This window comes from Numenius arquata, chromosome 2 (assembly GCF_964106895.1).
Source record: "Numenius arquata chromosome 2, bNumArq3.hap1.1, whole genome shotgun sequence".
NCBI lineage: Eukaryota > Metazoa > Chordata > Aves > Charadriiformes > Scolopacidae > Numenius > Numenius arquata.
The window spans coordinates 49,273,298-49,290,831 of NC_133577.1; the positions used below are offsets into that span (position 1 = coordinate 49,273,298).

A 17,534-nucleotide genomic window follows, 5' to 3' on the forward strand; every position below is an offset into this window, starting at 1 on the left:
TCTCCTCATCATTCTCCTTTGTGGTGATCAGTCATTTCATCACTAGTGACCTGGCAATGACAATGGCCAGCATCGCTCCTGAACGTGATTCCTTCAGGGAGATGAAGTGCTTTGTCCCCGGGAGGTATCTTCTGTTACAGGTGGGGAATGAGAATAACTGAGTAGTTAGAACAAAGCACCCAATTTTAGAACTCCTGAGTGGTGGCGTTGTTTCACACTCTGGGTCACTGGGTAGTCTATAGCAAGGTGCTTAAACTCCTGATTCTCCATTTCATTGACTGGAAATAATCATTCTCCTCACATACTGTTTCGTGTAGCATGTTTGATCCTCTTATGTGGTTTGCTAGAGCTGGATGTGAGCTCCATAGTTGATTTTTTTTCTGGGTATCAAAGTCTCCAGTGTTCAACGTGTCTAGCTCTGAGGATGAAAGAGATGGGAGAAGAACCTGCTGAAAATCAGACAAGGATGCATCTGAATAGCTTTGTGTTAGCTGTAGCAGGAGGCTCATCTTAATAAAGGGCTGTCTCAGTTATGACTGTATTCTGGCTTTAAGCGTAAAAGGTTTATCTGGTACCATATGCTTGATCTGGTAGCATATGCTTATTTAAAGAGTGTTGTTTTAGCTGTTTCTTACAAGTCAGCTTTAAGGGAATACTCTTGTTCATTGTTTACTTTTTGTGTGTGCTCTGGCTTCTGCTGTTTATAGAGAAGGCACAGACATACTTCACCTCCTGCTGCCCTGGCCCTTAGGCTGTGAGATTCATCTACAATCTGTGTCATGAGCACTGGTGTCCTTTGTCTTTGGAAATCTGTGCCCTAGAAATAATGGATTTCATTAAGGGATAGTTTGCCTCGTAAGAAGTTTGAGCAAACATTGTATGAATATGTCTTTTATCTTGCTGGCTCTTGGGGATGCATGTAGGCTGCAAATACAACAAGGACACTGCCAACACTTTGGTCCTGAATGTATAATTAATATGTGTGCGTCAAAGATTTAAAAAATATCAGCATTAGGCTTATTGTGCAGTCACTGCTGAAGCACCATTTGTAAAAATACCTGGTTGCTTCATTCCCTTCAGCTGAGTTTCCTTTGAAGAATGGTATATTTTGCCATTATTATTTATGTGATTTATTTTCTAATGTTGCCAGGGGAATGTTTTGTACCTGAATTATTCTGTACTCTTATACTATTGCTTTCCTTTAAATTCTCTCTGGTTGCAGAGTCAGGCAGAGAATACTTTGATCTTAGGAGCCAGACTGGCAGTGGTTCATGTGGAATCACAGATTCAAATGATAACACAGTGCTATCTATTCTGTATACGATGCTGACACTCTGACTTCCCCATTACTTGCAGAGAAAGGCAGCTGGGTTCACTGAGGGAAGGGAGTTTGTTGGAGATTAAAACATAAGCAAGGAAAACTTTGAGGTTTTGCTGTCCCTTGGAAAGTTTTTGTCCTTATTTATTCACAGAAAGTGTACTATTTTAATGAATTTTTTCTCTAAAATCAATTTAGTTGAAACCAATCCTTCCTAGGAAGGAAGAAATCTGTGAGACTTTAAAATACTGCAGGCATCTTTCTCACCATCTCAAAACCTGTTTCTTAGGAAATCTGGGCTGATGTGCAGAGTGGAAGGGAACTCTATGGAAGTGTACACTGAAACCGTACTGGGGAGACTGCAGTATATACACTTTGGAGATAAATGACAGTTTTATTGAACTGTAAGAAGTATTTAATTGATGTGAATGTGATGCTGGTGCTGCTGAAAGCTTGCTGTGTCTGTCTTTTTCTAATTGGTTCCTGTGTCAGTAGCTGTGAGGGTCAGTGGTAGAAGAAGCGTGGTATTGCAGAAATTCCTATAGGAGGAACTGAAGCTTTAAATTGCCTCATAGAAGTAAAGCTCTTGAATAAAGCACACCAGTGTACCAGTTCCACAAAAAATTAAAGCGCATTCCATTGTGATTGGGAAGCTAAATGGAAAGTGTTATTAATAACAAGATAATATGCTCTAAAAGTGCTCAAAAGAATGCTTGTTCAAAGCTGCTTAGCCATAATTTCCATGTTTGGCTTATAGCACTTCAAAGAATCATTAGGAAGACTTCCAAGAAATTAGATCAGCTCTATCTTTAGAAACAGACATTTCTTAAATGTTTGATATCCCTCAGGCTGTTGGGAGAAATTATATTTTGGCAGAAAATCACAGCTAGAACATTTCAGGTGATTTGGCAGGAACAGAAAGTAAGGAGGAGTATGACAAAGAAACTGAACTGGGACTGAGGGATGTTAGATTTCTAGCACTGTGTTGGCCTTGGGCAACCCTGGGCACACACTTAATTTCCAAGAGTACGATGAGGAGAGGATTGTCTTCTTTTCTCCTGTTTGATCCTTAGGAAAGCACGCAGTTAAAATTTCACCCTGTGCGAGGCCTTACCTATTCTGTGTAGCTTTAAAGGAGGCTGAAGTCCTGGCTTTTTCTGTCTTCCCAAAGTTAGATATCCTTCTATGTTCTGGAGGGTGTTGGCAAAACAACCTTGAGGCTCAGCTTACATGGTGTGTGGGGTACAGAACTGGAACCCAATCCCAAACACTTGGTATTGTCCGTGGGAGAGGCAAAGGGCCTTTTGAAGGATACACTGTCAAAGCAGCTACAATTAAAGAAGCCAGTTGTGGGCAACAGCTGCTCAAAGTGTTGGATGAACAGGTTTTGCCCACCAGAGGCAAAAGGTGAAGTCTCTAGAGGTGCTGTATTTTAGCTTGCTGCTTAAATACATTCAACTTGAACAATCCTTCATTTGGCCCCCATGGCGCCACCTACCCCTCCCTGAAGAACACATTGTCTGCAAATCAGATAATCTGCACAGATTAGTGAAAGCTAGAGAATTGGTTATTTTTACTTACTGGAATTTACACATTAATGCAGTGCTAAAATATTTGGGTTAAGAGTAGTGTAAAGAACTGCATTATTGTAAAATTGTTTTATTTGATGGAAAATTGCTATTTGTTTTCCGATGATAAGTGATGAGCCTGTTGAGGATTGTTCTTTTTTAACTTTACAGAAATGCAAGTAGGAAACAGTCTTGAAAGCTCTGTTGTAGTTGGTAGTTTGGGCTTACTTTTTTTATACATTTGGTTTTAGTTAGTAAGTGAATGTGAATTTAAATTTTAATAATGATGTAGTCACAGGAATGTGACAGCAAGAGCAAACAGAAGCCTAATGTAATTGAAGATGAGCGATTTGTCTAGCTAATAATTAGACATCCTATTAGTATAACAGTATGGTTAAGGTATATCACATAGATAAAATACAAGCAGGTGTAACAAAGTGATTCTCTGGAGCTTACTGTAGGCTGATGCTTATGATCACCAACCCACCCAGCAACTGTTTTGTTACGTGGTGGAAAATTATTAGCTCTAATAGGCTGAAGCCTGGCTGGAAAAATAATGCTTTAAGAAGTAAACTCTCATTCTCTTGATTTCTGCTCCCTTGGTGAAGCTGAAGCTGGCCATGTGGAGCACGATATAGACTGGCCGTGTGGAGCAGGATATAGACTAAATGTCCTGTGGGTCCACATGCCACCTGGCTGGAGTTGCCTGGAAGCAGACTCCACCTGGGCCAGCCCAGACCAGAGCAGGTCTTTTAAAGCCTATATTCTCTACTAAACCTGACCTTTTCTTTAAGGGTTTTACTGTAACTTCTGTGAGAGGAACATGGTAAAAATGGCAAGTATTAATAACAACCTGTCTGACCTCAGTACAGTCTTCTGATAGAAGAAGAGAAATATAAGAGGAATGTAAGTGTGTCTACTGGTTAGAAAGGTAGCTTCCTTTCCTCTTAAGTTGGTTTTTTTTTTTTGCATTACAAATTCTAAATTTGTAGCCAGTCTTAAGTAGTAGTGGCCAGATGGGGGAAGGAGGAGTGAGAGGAGAAGCTTACTTGAGGTCTGTAGAAACTAAATTTTCAGTCATGAGTAGGAGCACCATTTGCCTTGTCACTGATAGCAAGACCTCTTGCCTAGATGATTGTACTTTCTTTCTTTCTTTAAACTGGCTTCTCCTATTCCAGTCTGGCTGGGTTTTTATGAACTGCACCGGTGCTCATCAGTTTTTTGTCTGCATATCAAAGTGGGATTCCCTTTCAGTCCTCGGGAGTGAGCAGAACAGAATGGCTTTATTCTGCCTGGCTCCTTCAGCAGCTCTGATCTAAACGGCCGCCAGAGCAGCTGGGGAACCTCTCACTCGTTGCTGCAGTAAAAAGAGCAGGAAAAAGAAGTTGCCTCATAGTCATAGCGCTCTGCTGTATTTCTACCAGCTGTGGCTAAGCACTCTTTTTGTCTAATAATTTCTTCTTGTGCTGCTCTGTCTCTTCCTCATACCCCTTTCAGATTTTCTTTCTAATAAGTTTCTGGGCATCAGGTTTCCCATCAAGGAAGAAAAAAAAGAAAGTTGTTGGCAATGTTTTGTACCCAGAGGCCTGTTTGTCTCCTGTTATTCCTGAACTTCCTTCCCATTCAGCTAGGAAGAAACAGGGACCTTCCATACAGGCTAGTCATATATCTCCCTACACATTACCAGGTATATATTAATTGGTTGCATCTACACTGAGATCTCTTTATTCTTTCTTCTTATATCCAGCGAACAAGCCCAGCCTGTGTTGCTCTGAGGTGGTCCCACATTACTTTGTTCAAAACAGAGTGAGAATTTAATGCCTATATCACTGCTCTTCTGCTCTGTAGCATTAACTCTGGCTGCTACTGTTCTACTTCAGAAATAGAGTTATTCTGCTGATGGCTGTTCTGTTCATCTGAAAAACAGGGTTTTGGTGGCAGCATGTGCCGAGTACCTGTGACGGATTTTGTGCGTGTATGTATTTTGCATGATTGCCTTTGATAACCCCTTTGAATCTCAACCTTCATTACTAGCTATTAAGTAACTTCCTACATGGCAATTCTGTCAGTGTAACTGAGTTTGGTTTAACATGCTTATATTTCTCCAAATAATCTCATTCCACCTAAGTATGTCTTTTATGCCAAATAGTAAGTATTTCTTTGTGAAGTGAGCTAACAATGCCTCATTTGTAACAGAGAAGCTAATGGGAACCTGGATGTAATAAGGGTTAGTGACCTGAAACTTCTCTGTTCCGTAAGTACCTTGGTTTCAAGCAGGTTCAGCTGTAATTATTTTAGCCAGGTAGAGAGAGAAATCCGTTCCATCAGAGGCAAAACATTACAAGTTATGAAATGGGATCTGTACGTACAGGCATGCTGTGATCGTGTCACTGCATGGGGGATTGAGTACAGAGGAGATTAACATTCAATCTTAGTTAATAATCCCTATCTTTATGAGAAAAAGGAAAAAAAAATGGTTATGAGCCTTTCTGAAATAGTGGCATGAAGACAGCTGCCTGAGTCTGGCTAATGGAAACCTGAACTGTCTGTATGAGCCAGGGACAATATTTAGGTGGAATTCAGAGTTGTTACTGAAGGGAGGAAGCTGCAGAATTTGCGCAAAATCAGCTTTCTGAGGTCTTTAATTCAAGGCGAATGTGTTTTATTCCCCAAACAGAAGCGGGTATAATACACCCAAAAGCTAACGTTTCTGTGCAATGAAGACCCAAGCATAGGTGATATAAGCAAAACAGTTTGTCCTCATGGAGGCTATACCAACATAACTATAGATGTATTTTCATATTTTTAGCTTTATATTTCAGTCTGTAAATAAGCCCCAGATATTTTGGGGGGAACCAGTCTTCTGTTAGGATCAAGAGAAAAATAAGTAAACAAAAAGAACCAACTGAACAGAAAACCCAGGATGATTTGATGGAGCTCAAATCCGGACCACACTGAAATAAAACCCAAGATTCAAAGATCCTGAGGAATGGGGAAGATTTCAGCCCATTTGATGGGCTTTAATGTTATCCTGTTTCTGTCAGATTTAACTGAGTTGGAATATGCTTGGTCGTTCCTTTCAAGGAACTGTTCATCTGGATTCAAACTTCACAGGTTGGGCCAAAGAAACAAATCAAAAAAAGCTTATTTGTTATGCCTTTGGTGCCATTTCTTATCTACGGCTCAAAAATATTTTATCAGCCGTCACCCTTGAGTGGTTTTTGATTTTATGTAAAACTTCTACCCTTCAGACAACCAAGCTGATGTTCCCCAAAGGGGAGATTTGAATTAGGTTTTTTTTGTCCACCTGGTAGAGCATTTCCCATCTGCCTCAAATAGGTTTTTTTTTAAAAAGAAAAAAAAAAAAAAAGAAAAAGCTGTTGCATTCACAGCCGAGCTGACACTTAGCTCTGCGGGATGTAACTTATAGTTCCCAGTTGTCATACATCTAAGGAACGTTTTTTCTAGCTGTGCTCCTGAGGTCAAGTAGGACAAAAGAAGAGATAGATAAGAAGTCATTTCCACCAGTCCTCAAGCAGTGATTTTTCTAATATCCAAGCTATTCAGGCCTCTCGTAGCTGCTGTATTTTCATTCATATGAAGAAATATAGCTTGCATACACATCCGATGAGTATTTGGATTCCATGTGAGGAAGTTGCTGGGATTTATTAAGCAACAAAGTCAAAACAAACCTGCCAGCTCTAATTTTGCTGCTCCTTTGTAATTGCCTTCAGGAAGACACTTTCATGACCATCCACTGCAGCACCTGTGTTTGCAGTGAATATGTCTACACGGTGCTGTGGACCAGTATCCATGCTGTACAGGTACCAGTTGAAGTATTGGCTGAGCATTTTGATCTGTGCAAAAATATCAGTAAGACATCACTGCCAGCGTTTTACTGAGTCACTGCAGTAACATACGCTTCTGGGGTTTCGGTAGCAGCTTGCGCCAAAGTCAAACGGAGTTGTTTCATTGATTTCAGGGATCAAACAGAAAGGAAAAAAAAAAATAATGGAGGGGGCAAGGGAATGAGGTTGTCTGTGGGGTTTTTTCCATCTCACTGATGTGTGACATTTCCATCTTCAGTTTTGATTAAATTTCCCTTAATTAGCCTATTAAGCAAAAACCACCAAAGCTAATGATTGAAATGTTGGTTAACTGATGATCTTGTTTCAGTGGAATTTGAAAGACATCATATTTCTAAATTAATAGTGGCATTAAACTGGAGAAGAGAAAAAGATGAACTATTTGTTGCGGAAATGCTGGTCTCAAGAGAAGATTTGTAGTGAAATTGCATTCATGTTAGAAAAAAAATAAATCATACAACCAGAGCAGCACTGATGGTCCTAACAGTGTTTGACATTCATGTGATTTTTCTATTTTGGAGGCATTTCTGTCATTTTTTTTTCATCCCTGGTGAACTTCAGGAAACTTCTCAAGTGTCCTGGTCCCAGTGCTCCTGCAGGTGAGATCAGCAAGGTTGTCTCTTAACTTGAATGAAATGGGAATGCAAGTAAGGCACAACCTCTTGCGTTCTTACATGGGCATGTTAGAGGGCACTCCCTTCAGTGACAGAAATACTGGTTTGTATCGTGCCTTTCTGTTCTTAGGGGCTGAACATTTGATAATTCTCATAAGAGCAACCCTTTATTGTCTGAAGAGTCATGACATGAACGGTGCATCAAAGGACAACACCTTGGGGCATGAAGCATAGGTTCTGCCAAGGAAATTGCCTAAAGCTGTTTTCAGAAGTATTTAGTTGCTGTGTACAAAGCAGTCTTTGCAGAAGTATCTGTGCTTCTTTCATGCAACCTGAGCTAAAACCTGCAGAAGTGGAGGGAAAAGCTGTCATGGAGGACCATGTCTAAGAACTGCTAATTTGTCTTTGTAATTCATTTCCCAGCTTCAGGTTAGCACCTTGCAAACATAAGTACACAGAAAAAATGTCCACATCTCCAAGTGGCATTTAGTGTGCACTCCCAGGACAGGCTGAAGATAAACACATCAAAGACTCGGCTCCAGTGGTCCCTTCAATGTAGCACCAAGATTCACTGCATGCAGGGCATTGATTTTCAGACACAGCCCCCTGAAAGACCTGTAGCTGAATCCATGCCCGCTTTACCTCTTCCTAGAGATTTCAGCAGCTCAGAACAGGGAGGGAGAAGCCTCTGCTGAGCTACGGCCTGTAGTTTACAGCCTGTCATAGGTCCTGGTTCTCTGTAACATACCAGGCTGTGACCTGTGGTGGTTTAGGACCTGTTTCCCATATGGTTCAGTTATCTCTGCTGCTAGCCCAGTAAATTACAGGAAAGGGGAGATCAGAGCCCACTTTGTCTGTCCAACAGCTTTTGTTTAAGACTCACACGTCATATATTGAACTGAACAGCTTATGTTTATGCTACAGCTTGTAATTTCATTTGAAGTGTTGTGAGATGTCAACTACGGAGCAAACGGGGGGAGGACAGCTGTTGTACTTGGAAGCCAGTTTAACATCCAAGGATTTTTTTTTCCTTCAAGTTCTCCTCCTAGCCACACCCACAATGGGTTTCAAGTGTACCAGCAAAGAACTGTGAGGCTCCTGGCAATGACAGACTGCAGTTGCACTTTGTATGGATTGAGAAGGCAAAAAGTACACTTTTGTGATCTTCAGATTTGTTTGGATGGAGCTGCTACCTTTTGAACTGATGAAGATGGATCATTTAGCGAGGAAAATTATGTCTTGCTGTTTGGGGTTTCCTTTGATGCTAGGGATACTCTTCTTTCACCATATCCGCTGTTCTTTGTGTCAGTCACCTGCTCTTTCATAGCAGCTGCTCATGTCTTCAGAACAGAAAAAGTCCAGTTTAGAGAAGTCTCTCCATATGTCCAATGCACATCTCCAAGGAGCAAGAAATTTCAGTATTGAAGTGTCATTGTTTTATTTTACCAGAAATAAAGAAGAAGGAACATAGTTACTGTATTGACTCTTTTCTGTTGCGGACTATGTTCTGTTCTAAACCCTTTGCACCTCTCAGGATCTTTTTCTGTTTGAAGTTTTTGCTTTGATTGGGTCAACTTTTCTGACTGTGTCCCCATCTGTAGCTTAGCAAGAACACCAGTTGCAGAAGACCACACTTCAATCTAGATATCTTCAAAAGGCACATGTATCCCTGGGGTCTGTTTTGGGTTATGCCAAACCTCACTGTTACCTCTGGTAGCGGAAGTTGCACTGTATTTGAGAACAACATGGAACCTGGTGATGTTTGTTGACAAAGTCAGGTGGCTGAAACAGTCAAAACCCTCATTCAAAACACAGGAACATCCTCTCACAAAGTAAATGTACAAACGAGAAGAGAAGCTTCACTTGAATATTGTTTTGTGAGGTTGGTTTGTTGGTAAAGAAGAGGTAGATTTTGAAAACAGTAGGAGACAACAAGACTAATGTAAGAATACTGACAGCAGACGAAAAGCTGAGGGAAAATATTTTAGACCCAGTACTTTGCATAAAGGACTAGAGTCTGAGAGAAGAAAAAAATTCTTCTGGTGTTCAGATTCTTGCTGCCGGGAAGGAACAGTATTTCTACAGCCTTTCTAGATAAATAGCATTACTCCTCAAAAATACCTGGTTCTGAGAGCAGTTTCTTGTCTAAACTGGAACACCTGCAAGAATTCACATTTGGCTCACATTCCTATCACTTGTATGTAAAAGATAGAGCAGGAACCATCAGCCATAGATCTACATTAAGGAGACCCATGAATGGCGTAACTTCTGCTGGTGTAAAACATCAAGATACAACAGAGAATGAGGTTTAAATAATATTTCTTATTCTCTTACAGATTGTTCTACAGCATATGATAGTTTCATAGGGTTTTTATAGTCTTGATGTTCACGTTTCATGTTTTTATAGTCTTGATGCAACCTCTCAGCATTGTATCTCACTTCTAGGCCATGGTTGACTGCTTTTAGAAATTGTTCTCCTTCCTAAGCAGAGTATTACGATTTTATGTGGCAGATATGCATTGGGAGAACATTAACTTGCTAAGCTAAGAGAAAATCTAAATCCATGAGTGCACTAAATTAACGCGTGGTCAATATACTATCAGATTTGAAGTATTAGATTGTGGGTTATTTTTGCTCTTCCTGTTGACTTGTAATATCGCTGAGGGTGAATTTACAGTGATCTTTCTTCTGGTAATGTAGGAGCAGCAGAACTTCCTGGCAATAGCCAGCTGAGAGTGTGGAAGTGATTTAAGGCAAACCTGTTCAGCTTCTACAAGAGGATAATGAGTTCTGCTCTTCCTGTGGACTACCTGGTGTCAGTTCCTCTCTTTTGTGACTGCCAGGGCTGTTAGATATCCTTTGCCTCCTAAAGGGTGGATCAACACCAAATATTTTCTAAATTGGTTTCAGCCTTTGATTGCCAGTTCCTTTTAGAAACTCCAGATGACTTCAGGAGCCGCAGCCTGCTTATTTTCCTTAACACTTCGGGGTGTAAATCACTTGTGAGAATAAAATCACTTAGGTGTCTGATTTATTTAATTTTTTTTGTCCCAGAAGCCGGGGGACTTTATTTTCTATCCACACACACACACACGCTTGCACCAGCTTCAGGTTATATGCCTCTGGAGGAAGAAGAAGCTGCGTTCTTTTTTTCCGTCTACCTATACTCATGTACAGCTCCTCTCCTCAGATCATCTTTGCTTGTTAGGGGTGAGGATACTTTGTCTGTCAATTTAATACTTTTATATGTGAAAAGAAAAGCTTTTTTCCCCCATTCTAAAACTGCTTTAATTGCAAAGAGCTCTGAGTTTTATCCCTTTAACAGAATTTAATCCCTGTTCTTCCAATCTGTGCAGGTTTTGGTTTCAGATCGTCGCTTCATGGGAAGAAGGATCTGATGCCATTATTGCTTTTGACAATGTCTCCCTTAGTCTGGACTGTTATTTAACAAGTAAGTTTTCCTTTTATCTGCAAGTGACTTGTCCTTTATTTGCCATGTAACTGAAATTTGGAAAGGGGTTGAAACTGTGGGGGAGGGATTGGGTGTTGTTACCTTCAAAAGATTCTTGAAATGTAAAGGTGTCTTTGAGAAATAGCTGTGCTTAGATGGAGGAGACTGCTCAGATGCAGACCTTATTAGTGAAACCGACCGGCGAATAGGTTCTAAGTTTGGCAGTAAATGGGTAGTTAAGACATATGGTGTAGGAGAGTCAGCTTCCAGCTGAGACGGTGGCATCACCTATCCACCCAGGCTGATGCAGAAGCCAAGCTGTGATTACAGAGTTCCACACGACCTGGTTTGCTGTGTGACAGTTATCAAAATGAATGACAGTTGGACTCTGGCTAGGGAAAGACAGGCATCCTGTGATTGACACTAACTTTGCAATAACATTGGGCACAATACTCCAGTTAAATTAGAACAAGGTTATTTTATTTGGACTGATGTGCATTTAAGTCTGAATCAGAAACTAGGATCTTCACTCCCTCCTGCTCTTGGGAAAAATTTGGATTCTGATCCAAACTTCGTGATTGACTGGCCTCTAGAATATGCCTAGTCCATACCTCCGCTGGCAGATTTCACCCCATTTAGATTTTTACTGAGCATTTGTGTCTGGCTCATCTTTCACAATCTCATGCATAGTGAATTGCTTAATTTGCAAATGTGTTCAATGATCTGTCACTCTGTACCTCAGACCAACGACTTAACGTGAGGATTGGGGGACTGCTGCTCTGAACACATGAAACTTCTACCTTGGGTTGAGCAGTAGAACTCAAGGGTGTCTTTTCCTCTCCTAGGCTTGAAGCTACAACCTCTGTAGCCCTGTTTGGATTGAAAACCTCTAAACCACTTCCTCATTCAACAGCAGAATATTTAATATGCTTTGTGATATGTTAATTTGGATCAGCCGGGGCTGTGAGTCTTTCCATTGACGCAGTGATACTCCTAGGTTTCTGTGCATAAGTTAAATGTACTTTGGGTTCCCATATTCTAAAGAGATCTTAAAATTGGGCTGTAATTTTAAAAGATTACACATATTTTTACTGGCTAAAACAGAGGCTTTCTAACATTTGGTAAAGATTGTATTCTGTATTTCTGCTCTGTGGCTTCATTCACTGGCTGTTTTACCCACCATTCATTCCTGTTTATTTTTCTTTTGTCACAGTTTCCATAACAGCAATGAAAAGTCAATCTGCCCTTTCCTTTTAATAGTGTTATATCCAGCGACTGCAGGCCCTTATTCTCTGCAGAGAAGCCTCCTGGCCCTTAATTTAGCTTAAGTTTTGCATTACATCCTGACTCAGCCACCATCCGTAATAAACCAGTATGTGACTTCTTGTTTTCTAGTCAGTGGAGAGAAGACACCTCGAGGTACTACTCCAGACTCAAGCAACTTGTTCACCAGTAGAGGTGGCCAGAAGAAGTTTGGATGGGAACAAAGGCTTCTGGGAAATCTCCAACTCAACACTGCCCCCATTTCTGGTCCAGCAGGTAATTGTCTGGTCTGAGACAATTGCTGTTTTCAGACAGCAGAGATTTCCAACTAATACAGATTTCAGTTAGTTGTGGCTAAATGCAACATGATTCCTTTATTTTTTTCTTTTTTATCAGAGCCTTTGTTCAGAGCTGTCCTGACTTCAGCAGGAAAAGAGTTAATTTTCTTTCTAGTGATTTCCATAAAAGGAATGTCAACAATGCATGTTGTTTTATTTGTTGCTAAGCAATGTTTATGCTTCTCAAGGACTCTTTTCAGCATCCAGTGGAAGCTGAGAAGGAGCCTGGACCAAACAACTGAATGGCCAGTGGAATATTCCCTACCATAGACCTCATGCGCAGTATATCAATGGGGGTAGGCGCGGGGGGCTAGGAATCCAAAAATCTGTACTCCAGGCAGTGCAAATTCACCAGGCGGTGAGAGTGACTTGTGTAGTTCCTTTTCTGTTATTGTTTCTATTAAACTATCTTTATCTAAACCCATGAGGTTTTTTCCCCTTCTCCTTCTTTCCTCCCTCTTCTCCCTGCCCTTCTGGAGGAAGGGGGAGAACTGTGCAAGCAGGCACATGGTCCTGGCTGCCGGCTGGGGTTAAACCATGACAAGAGCTTTTCCCCAAGTCCCTTACAAACAAAACAACAAGCTCTATAAAGCAATTGCCTTTAGCTGTTAACTGTAACTTGGATTTCAATTGCAAACTGGTGAAAGAAAGAACCAGCAGGAGCCTCTTCTTGAAGTAAAAAATGCTTTTAAACTGAAAGCCAGGTTTGTTTGGTGTCATAGTCATTTAAAAATAGGCAGGAATGAAAACGAAGCTTCTGAATTGACTGAGTCCATCATGTGTTGACCTGAGTACCCATCTCTAGTTAATACAGGCTTGGTTTGAAATAACGTAGCTTTGCTTTTTCAGTAATGTTTTCATTGCCCATTTGAAAGAGTACAGCACTGAACTTTGTTTTAAAAACATGATTTTTAGTTAGAAATGCGAGTCTTGTGCGATCAATGTTATTTCATTCTTCCCTGTCCCCCAGCTTCCCTTTCCTGCTTAACTGTAGCAGCCTGGGCCAAACGGATGCAAGATTTCCATTCCCTCCCTCTCACATCACTGTCTCCCAAACAATTGTCTCTTTCCCCTCTTGGGCTTTGCCCACACATTCACAACATCCGGTTTGGGCTGTACACATGCATTTCTATTTCAGTCGGCTTCCTTCCCTCCTCCTTACCAGCTTCACTTCCTGATTTGATGCTCCGAGGACTGGAGCACCTCTCCTATGAAGACAGGCTGAAAGAATTGGGGCTGTTCAGCCTGGAGAAGAGGAGGCTCCAGGGAGACCTTAGAGCCCCTTCCAGTATCTGAGGGGGGCTACAGGAGAGATGGAGAAGGACTCTTTATGAGGGAGTGGAGTGATAGGACGAGGGGATTAGATCTTAGAAGAAATTAGATTAGATCTTAGAAGAAATTCTTTACTGGGAGAGTGGTGGAACACTGGAACAGGTTGCCCAGAGAAGCTGCGGATGCCCTGCCTCTGGAGGCGTTCAAGGCCAGGCTGGATGGGGCTTTGTGCAACCTGGTCTAGTGGGAGGTGTCCCTGCCCATGGCAGGGGGGTTGGAACTGGATGATCTTTAAGGTTCCTTCCAACCCAAACCGTTCTATGATTCAGCAAGAAAAGTGCAGGAGCACTGACAGGAGTCTCAGGAGAATGAGGCAGAGGGAATGAGCCCATATGAGAGGATACTGGACTGGGTGGCCCCATGCTTTAGCTATAGCTTTAGCTGTAGCATCTGTCTGTCTCTGTTATGGATGTCGTGTGTGAGCTTGGGCTGGTCACAAAGGTCTAATTTCTAAAAGGGCCCTTACGTTCTCTTTGCAGATCCTTTGAAGTGTTCCCTTCAATATCTGTAGCTCAGTTTCCTGCCTGTAAGTGGAGCCGCCTTTTCCTTTTAAGTGCTTTCAGTATTCAGTGGTCAGTGATCTTGTGGTAAGATCCGTACACAGGTGTAGACTGTGGACTTGTGGTTGACTTTCCATAGCAATGTCAATGCTTAGGTGGTGGTGTAGTTCCCTAAGGCCACTGTACATTTCCTTCCAGAGTATGTACTGTTTTAGTAATGCAAAAGCCATTAGGTATCAGGTTCAGATTGGGAGAACAGCCTGAAGTTTGGATGCAAAGTTAATGTAAAGTGGGTGTGTGGGTGTTAGGCTGGAAATCTCGTGGCTGTAAGTTTCTTTGAGAATTTTGTTACCTCCTAATTCTCACTAGACCTGAAATGATGGGGCATCTAGTTTTTCTGCTCACTGTCCTATCTCTGCTCACTATCCTATCTGAGGAATGGAATTTGAAGAAATAAGTGGATAGTAGAAATAATGGGAATCAGATTGCCTGGGGGTAGAAGATAAGGTCACCGAGGTACTTTGAGCAATTCAAATAATTTGTTATGACCTTGGGGTGAAAATTCAAGGCAATTCCTGCAGTATCTAAGACAGCTTGCCTAATTTCTGGACTTGATCCTCGGTCCTGTTCATGTTTTGTCTAAAATTGTCTGCAGCCCTTGAGGTTTGAAATCACTCTTTCAGCAGTTTTCTCCCCTTTGTGTCCTCGGTGTAGGCAGGGCAGAAAACAGAGAAGGTGAGCTGCAGCTTCCTGCAGTGGGAAGTCATTGCATTTCTGAGGGTCTCCCCAGCACTGAATCACCTTTTTCCTTTGTGTTGCTGAGTGCCTGCTCTCAGTAAACAGTATGGATGCTTCTTTGGACCCTGGGCTATTCATTTTACCCAGCTTTAATCTTGTTTCTTTCTGCATCCTGTAATGCATTTAGGAAACCTTAGGCTGAGTCTGTCAAGGCCTTTACTTTGATGGCCACGTATTTAGTGCTGTGTGAGTGAACCAACAACATCAGCGCCACCCTGAAGTCTCAAAGACTGCATTGACCAATATGAGCTCAGCCAAAAGTAATTACAGCTAATGTGATCTTTGGCTTGCGTGACGGATCACAGGCTATAATATTTCCTTCTTAAGAAATCATATTAAAACAAAGAATTGTGTTCCTATAGCTGAGAAGACAACAGGATAATAAAATACCCTCCCCAAGACCCATCAGCCTACACAGCAGGAACAACAATCTGGAAGACAGGTACCACTTTGTTTACGTGACAGTAAATCCAGAGAAGCTCCATTGCTTTCAAGGGTATGGACCTCGATTCACTCCTTTGTAACTGAGAACAACCTCTTACGGGCACCTGCCAATTTTGCTTGTGCATGGAAATCAGTTTTCAGCTGAAGCGATAGTCATCACCACCAACTTCCCTGTCCTTTCTGTTCTCAGGCTCTGTACCTAGGGAATTACTTCTTCAGGCCTTGCCATTGCTTTATCATGGCTTGCGGTGCCTCCAGGATAAGTACCCCAAAGGTTCAAAACACGCACTGTGAAAGATCCTAAAGCTTCTAGAAATCTGTAACCGCTGTCAGTGTGTTCCTTGTTTCTTGATGATGACTAGGACCAACACAGAACAATTCCGTAGGTTTCAAGTCACACAGTTCCTTGCAGTGCCAGTGACCATTAGATAGACGATCAACAAGCAATGCAAATGCTTTTCCTTTTCAGTTAATTAATGACGTTATTTGCTGATGTACCAACTTCTTGCTGAAAGGTTGCAGGTGAAACATAATTCTGAAAGAAGCCTGCAAAGAAGTTGTAAGACCTGTGTATACCAGAAAATTGAAACAACTTCAGTGGAACTAGGATTTTCAATTGAAATGGTTAAATCTGTGCACTGTTTATTTTCATGTAAACCAAGCTTACTTTGGCTTCATTTTTAAATTGATTAGGTATTAGTTTAAGTAAAACTGAAAGCTGCTCAAACCATATCATTTCTCTACAGGGAGTTTAACTACCAATTAAAAAGCCAATTTATATCAAACCAGTGCAATTTCCTTTTATATACAAGGCCAGAATATGGGAAATTCAGGCGTATAAAGATACAGTGAGCAATAATGAGGAACTCTAGGTAAACAAATTACTATCATGGAAACTGGAGGAGACAAAATAGGATTCTCAGTAGGCGAAAGGAGATAACAAGACACAGAGCAATCAAGCTTTAATTAAAGATTTGTGGTGCTTCTGAATAGGCTATAAATACCATGAGGATAGCCTCTTTTTTGATGTTTCAGCTTCTGATCTGTCCCACTGACGGCTTACTCATGTCAGGGCACACAGTACAAAAATGGTGTGTTGTGGAATGTACAAAAAGATTAACCTTCTTTCCCCTTAAATCTTGCATTGTTTTGTCCCATCTGATGTGCACATCCAGCAGCCATTGTGCGACCGTGGTTTCTTGCATGGAAACTGTCATCATATCATTTTCTCCTCCAGACTGGATTACTGTTTTCCTGCAGCTCCAGTCTCTTATTCCCAACACTTAGTGGTTGCACAGATTTTGTCTTTTGCATCAGGGAGAGTCCTCTTACGAGTACTTACATGGCTGTTTCTCGGAAGAACTCTGAGTCACATTAGTTAATCAGATGAAGGAGCTGAAAGGAACAGCGGAGTGAGTATTAAGTAAAAGAAAATTACATTTGGTTGCTCTTTGTGTGCAATTATCCTAACTGAACTGTTGGCATAATGCAATAAAGGTATCTGCAGAATTGTATTTTTGTATTAAGCATCAATTAACACAGTGAATAACAGCTCAGTGCCCTCCTCCCAACAAAAGCAGTATCCTGAATAGTGATGGAAAATGTTTGGAGACGGATGATAGGACCTCAGATTATGTAGGCATGAATTTCTTTATTGCATTGTTTACACTTGCTTTCTCCATAGGATTGAAAATTGCAAAGGTGCAATAATGAAAATCAACATACAACCAGATCCCAACACAGTGAAGTTGAATTAGTATAAAAGCTCTCCAGAATTAATCATACAATTCAAATATACAGGGCAATTCACACATTTTAGACCTAAATTTTAAAGCCGCCCATTCTTAAGAATAGCAGTTTAAATTGTGCAGAAACTGCTATAAATCTCAGGAAAGGTTTTTAAATAATTTTGCCACCTCCACCCAACTTGGTCTTTGTTATCCAATATACACTCCTACTATCCTTTGTAATTGTGAACAAACAAATTCCAAAAAATTAAAAGCATGTTTCACTTAACACCCTTTAAGGAAGTCTCCCACTAT

General features: G+C 41.1%; 1 protein-coding gene across 1 annotated transcript in view; it reads left to right on the forward strand.

Annotated features, from left to right (window-relative positions):
• Positions 1-17,534, forward strand: part of ALK (ALK receptor tyrosine kinase) — a 327,499-nt gene that overhangs the window by 272,862 nt on the left and 37,103 nt on the right. Inside the window, exons 10-11 of the mRNA XM_074144531.1 lie at positions 10,723-10,817; positions 12,213-12,356. Of these exons, the coding sequence (XP_074000632.1) occupies positions 10,723-10,817; positions 12,213-12,356 (239 nt within the window). The remainder of the gene's footprint in view (positions 1-10,722; positions 10,818-12,212; positions 12,357-17,534) is intronic.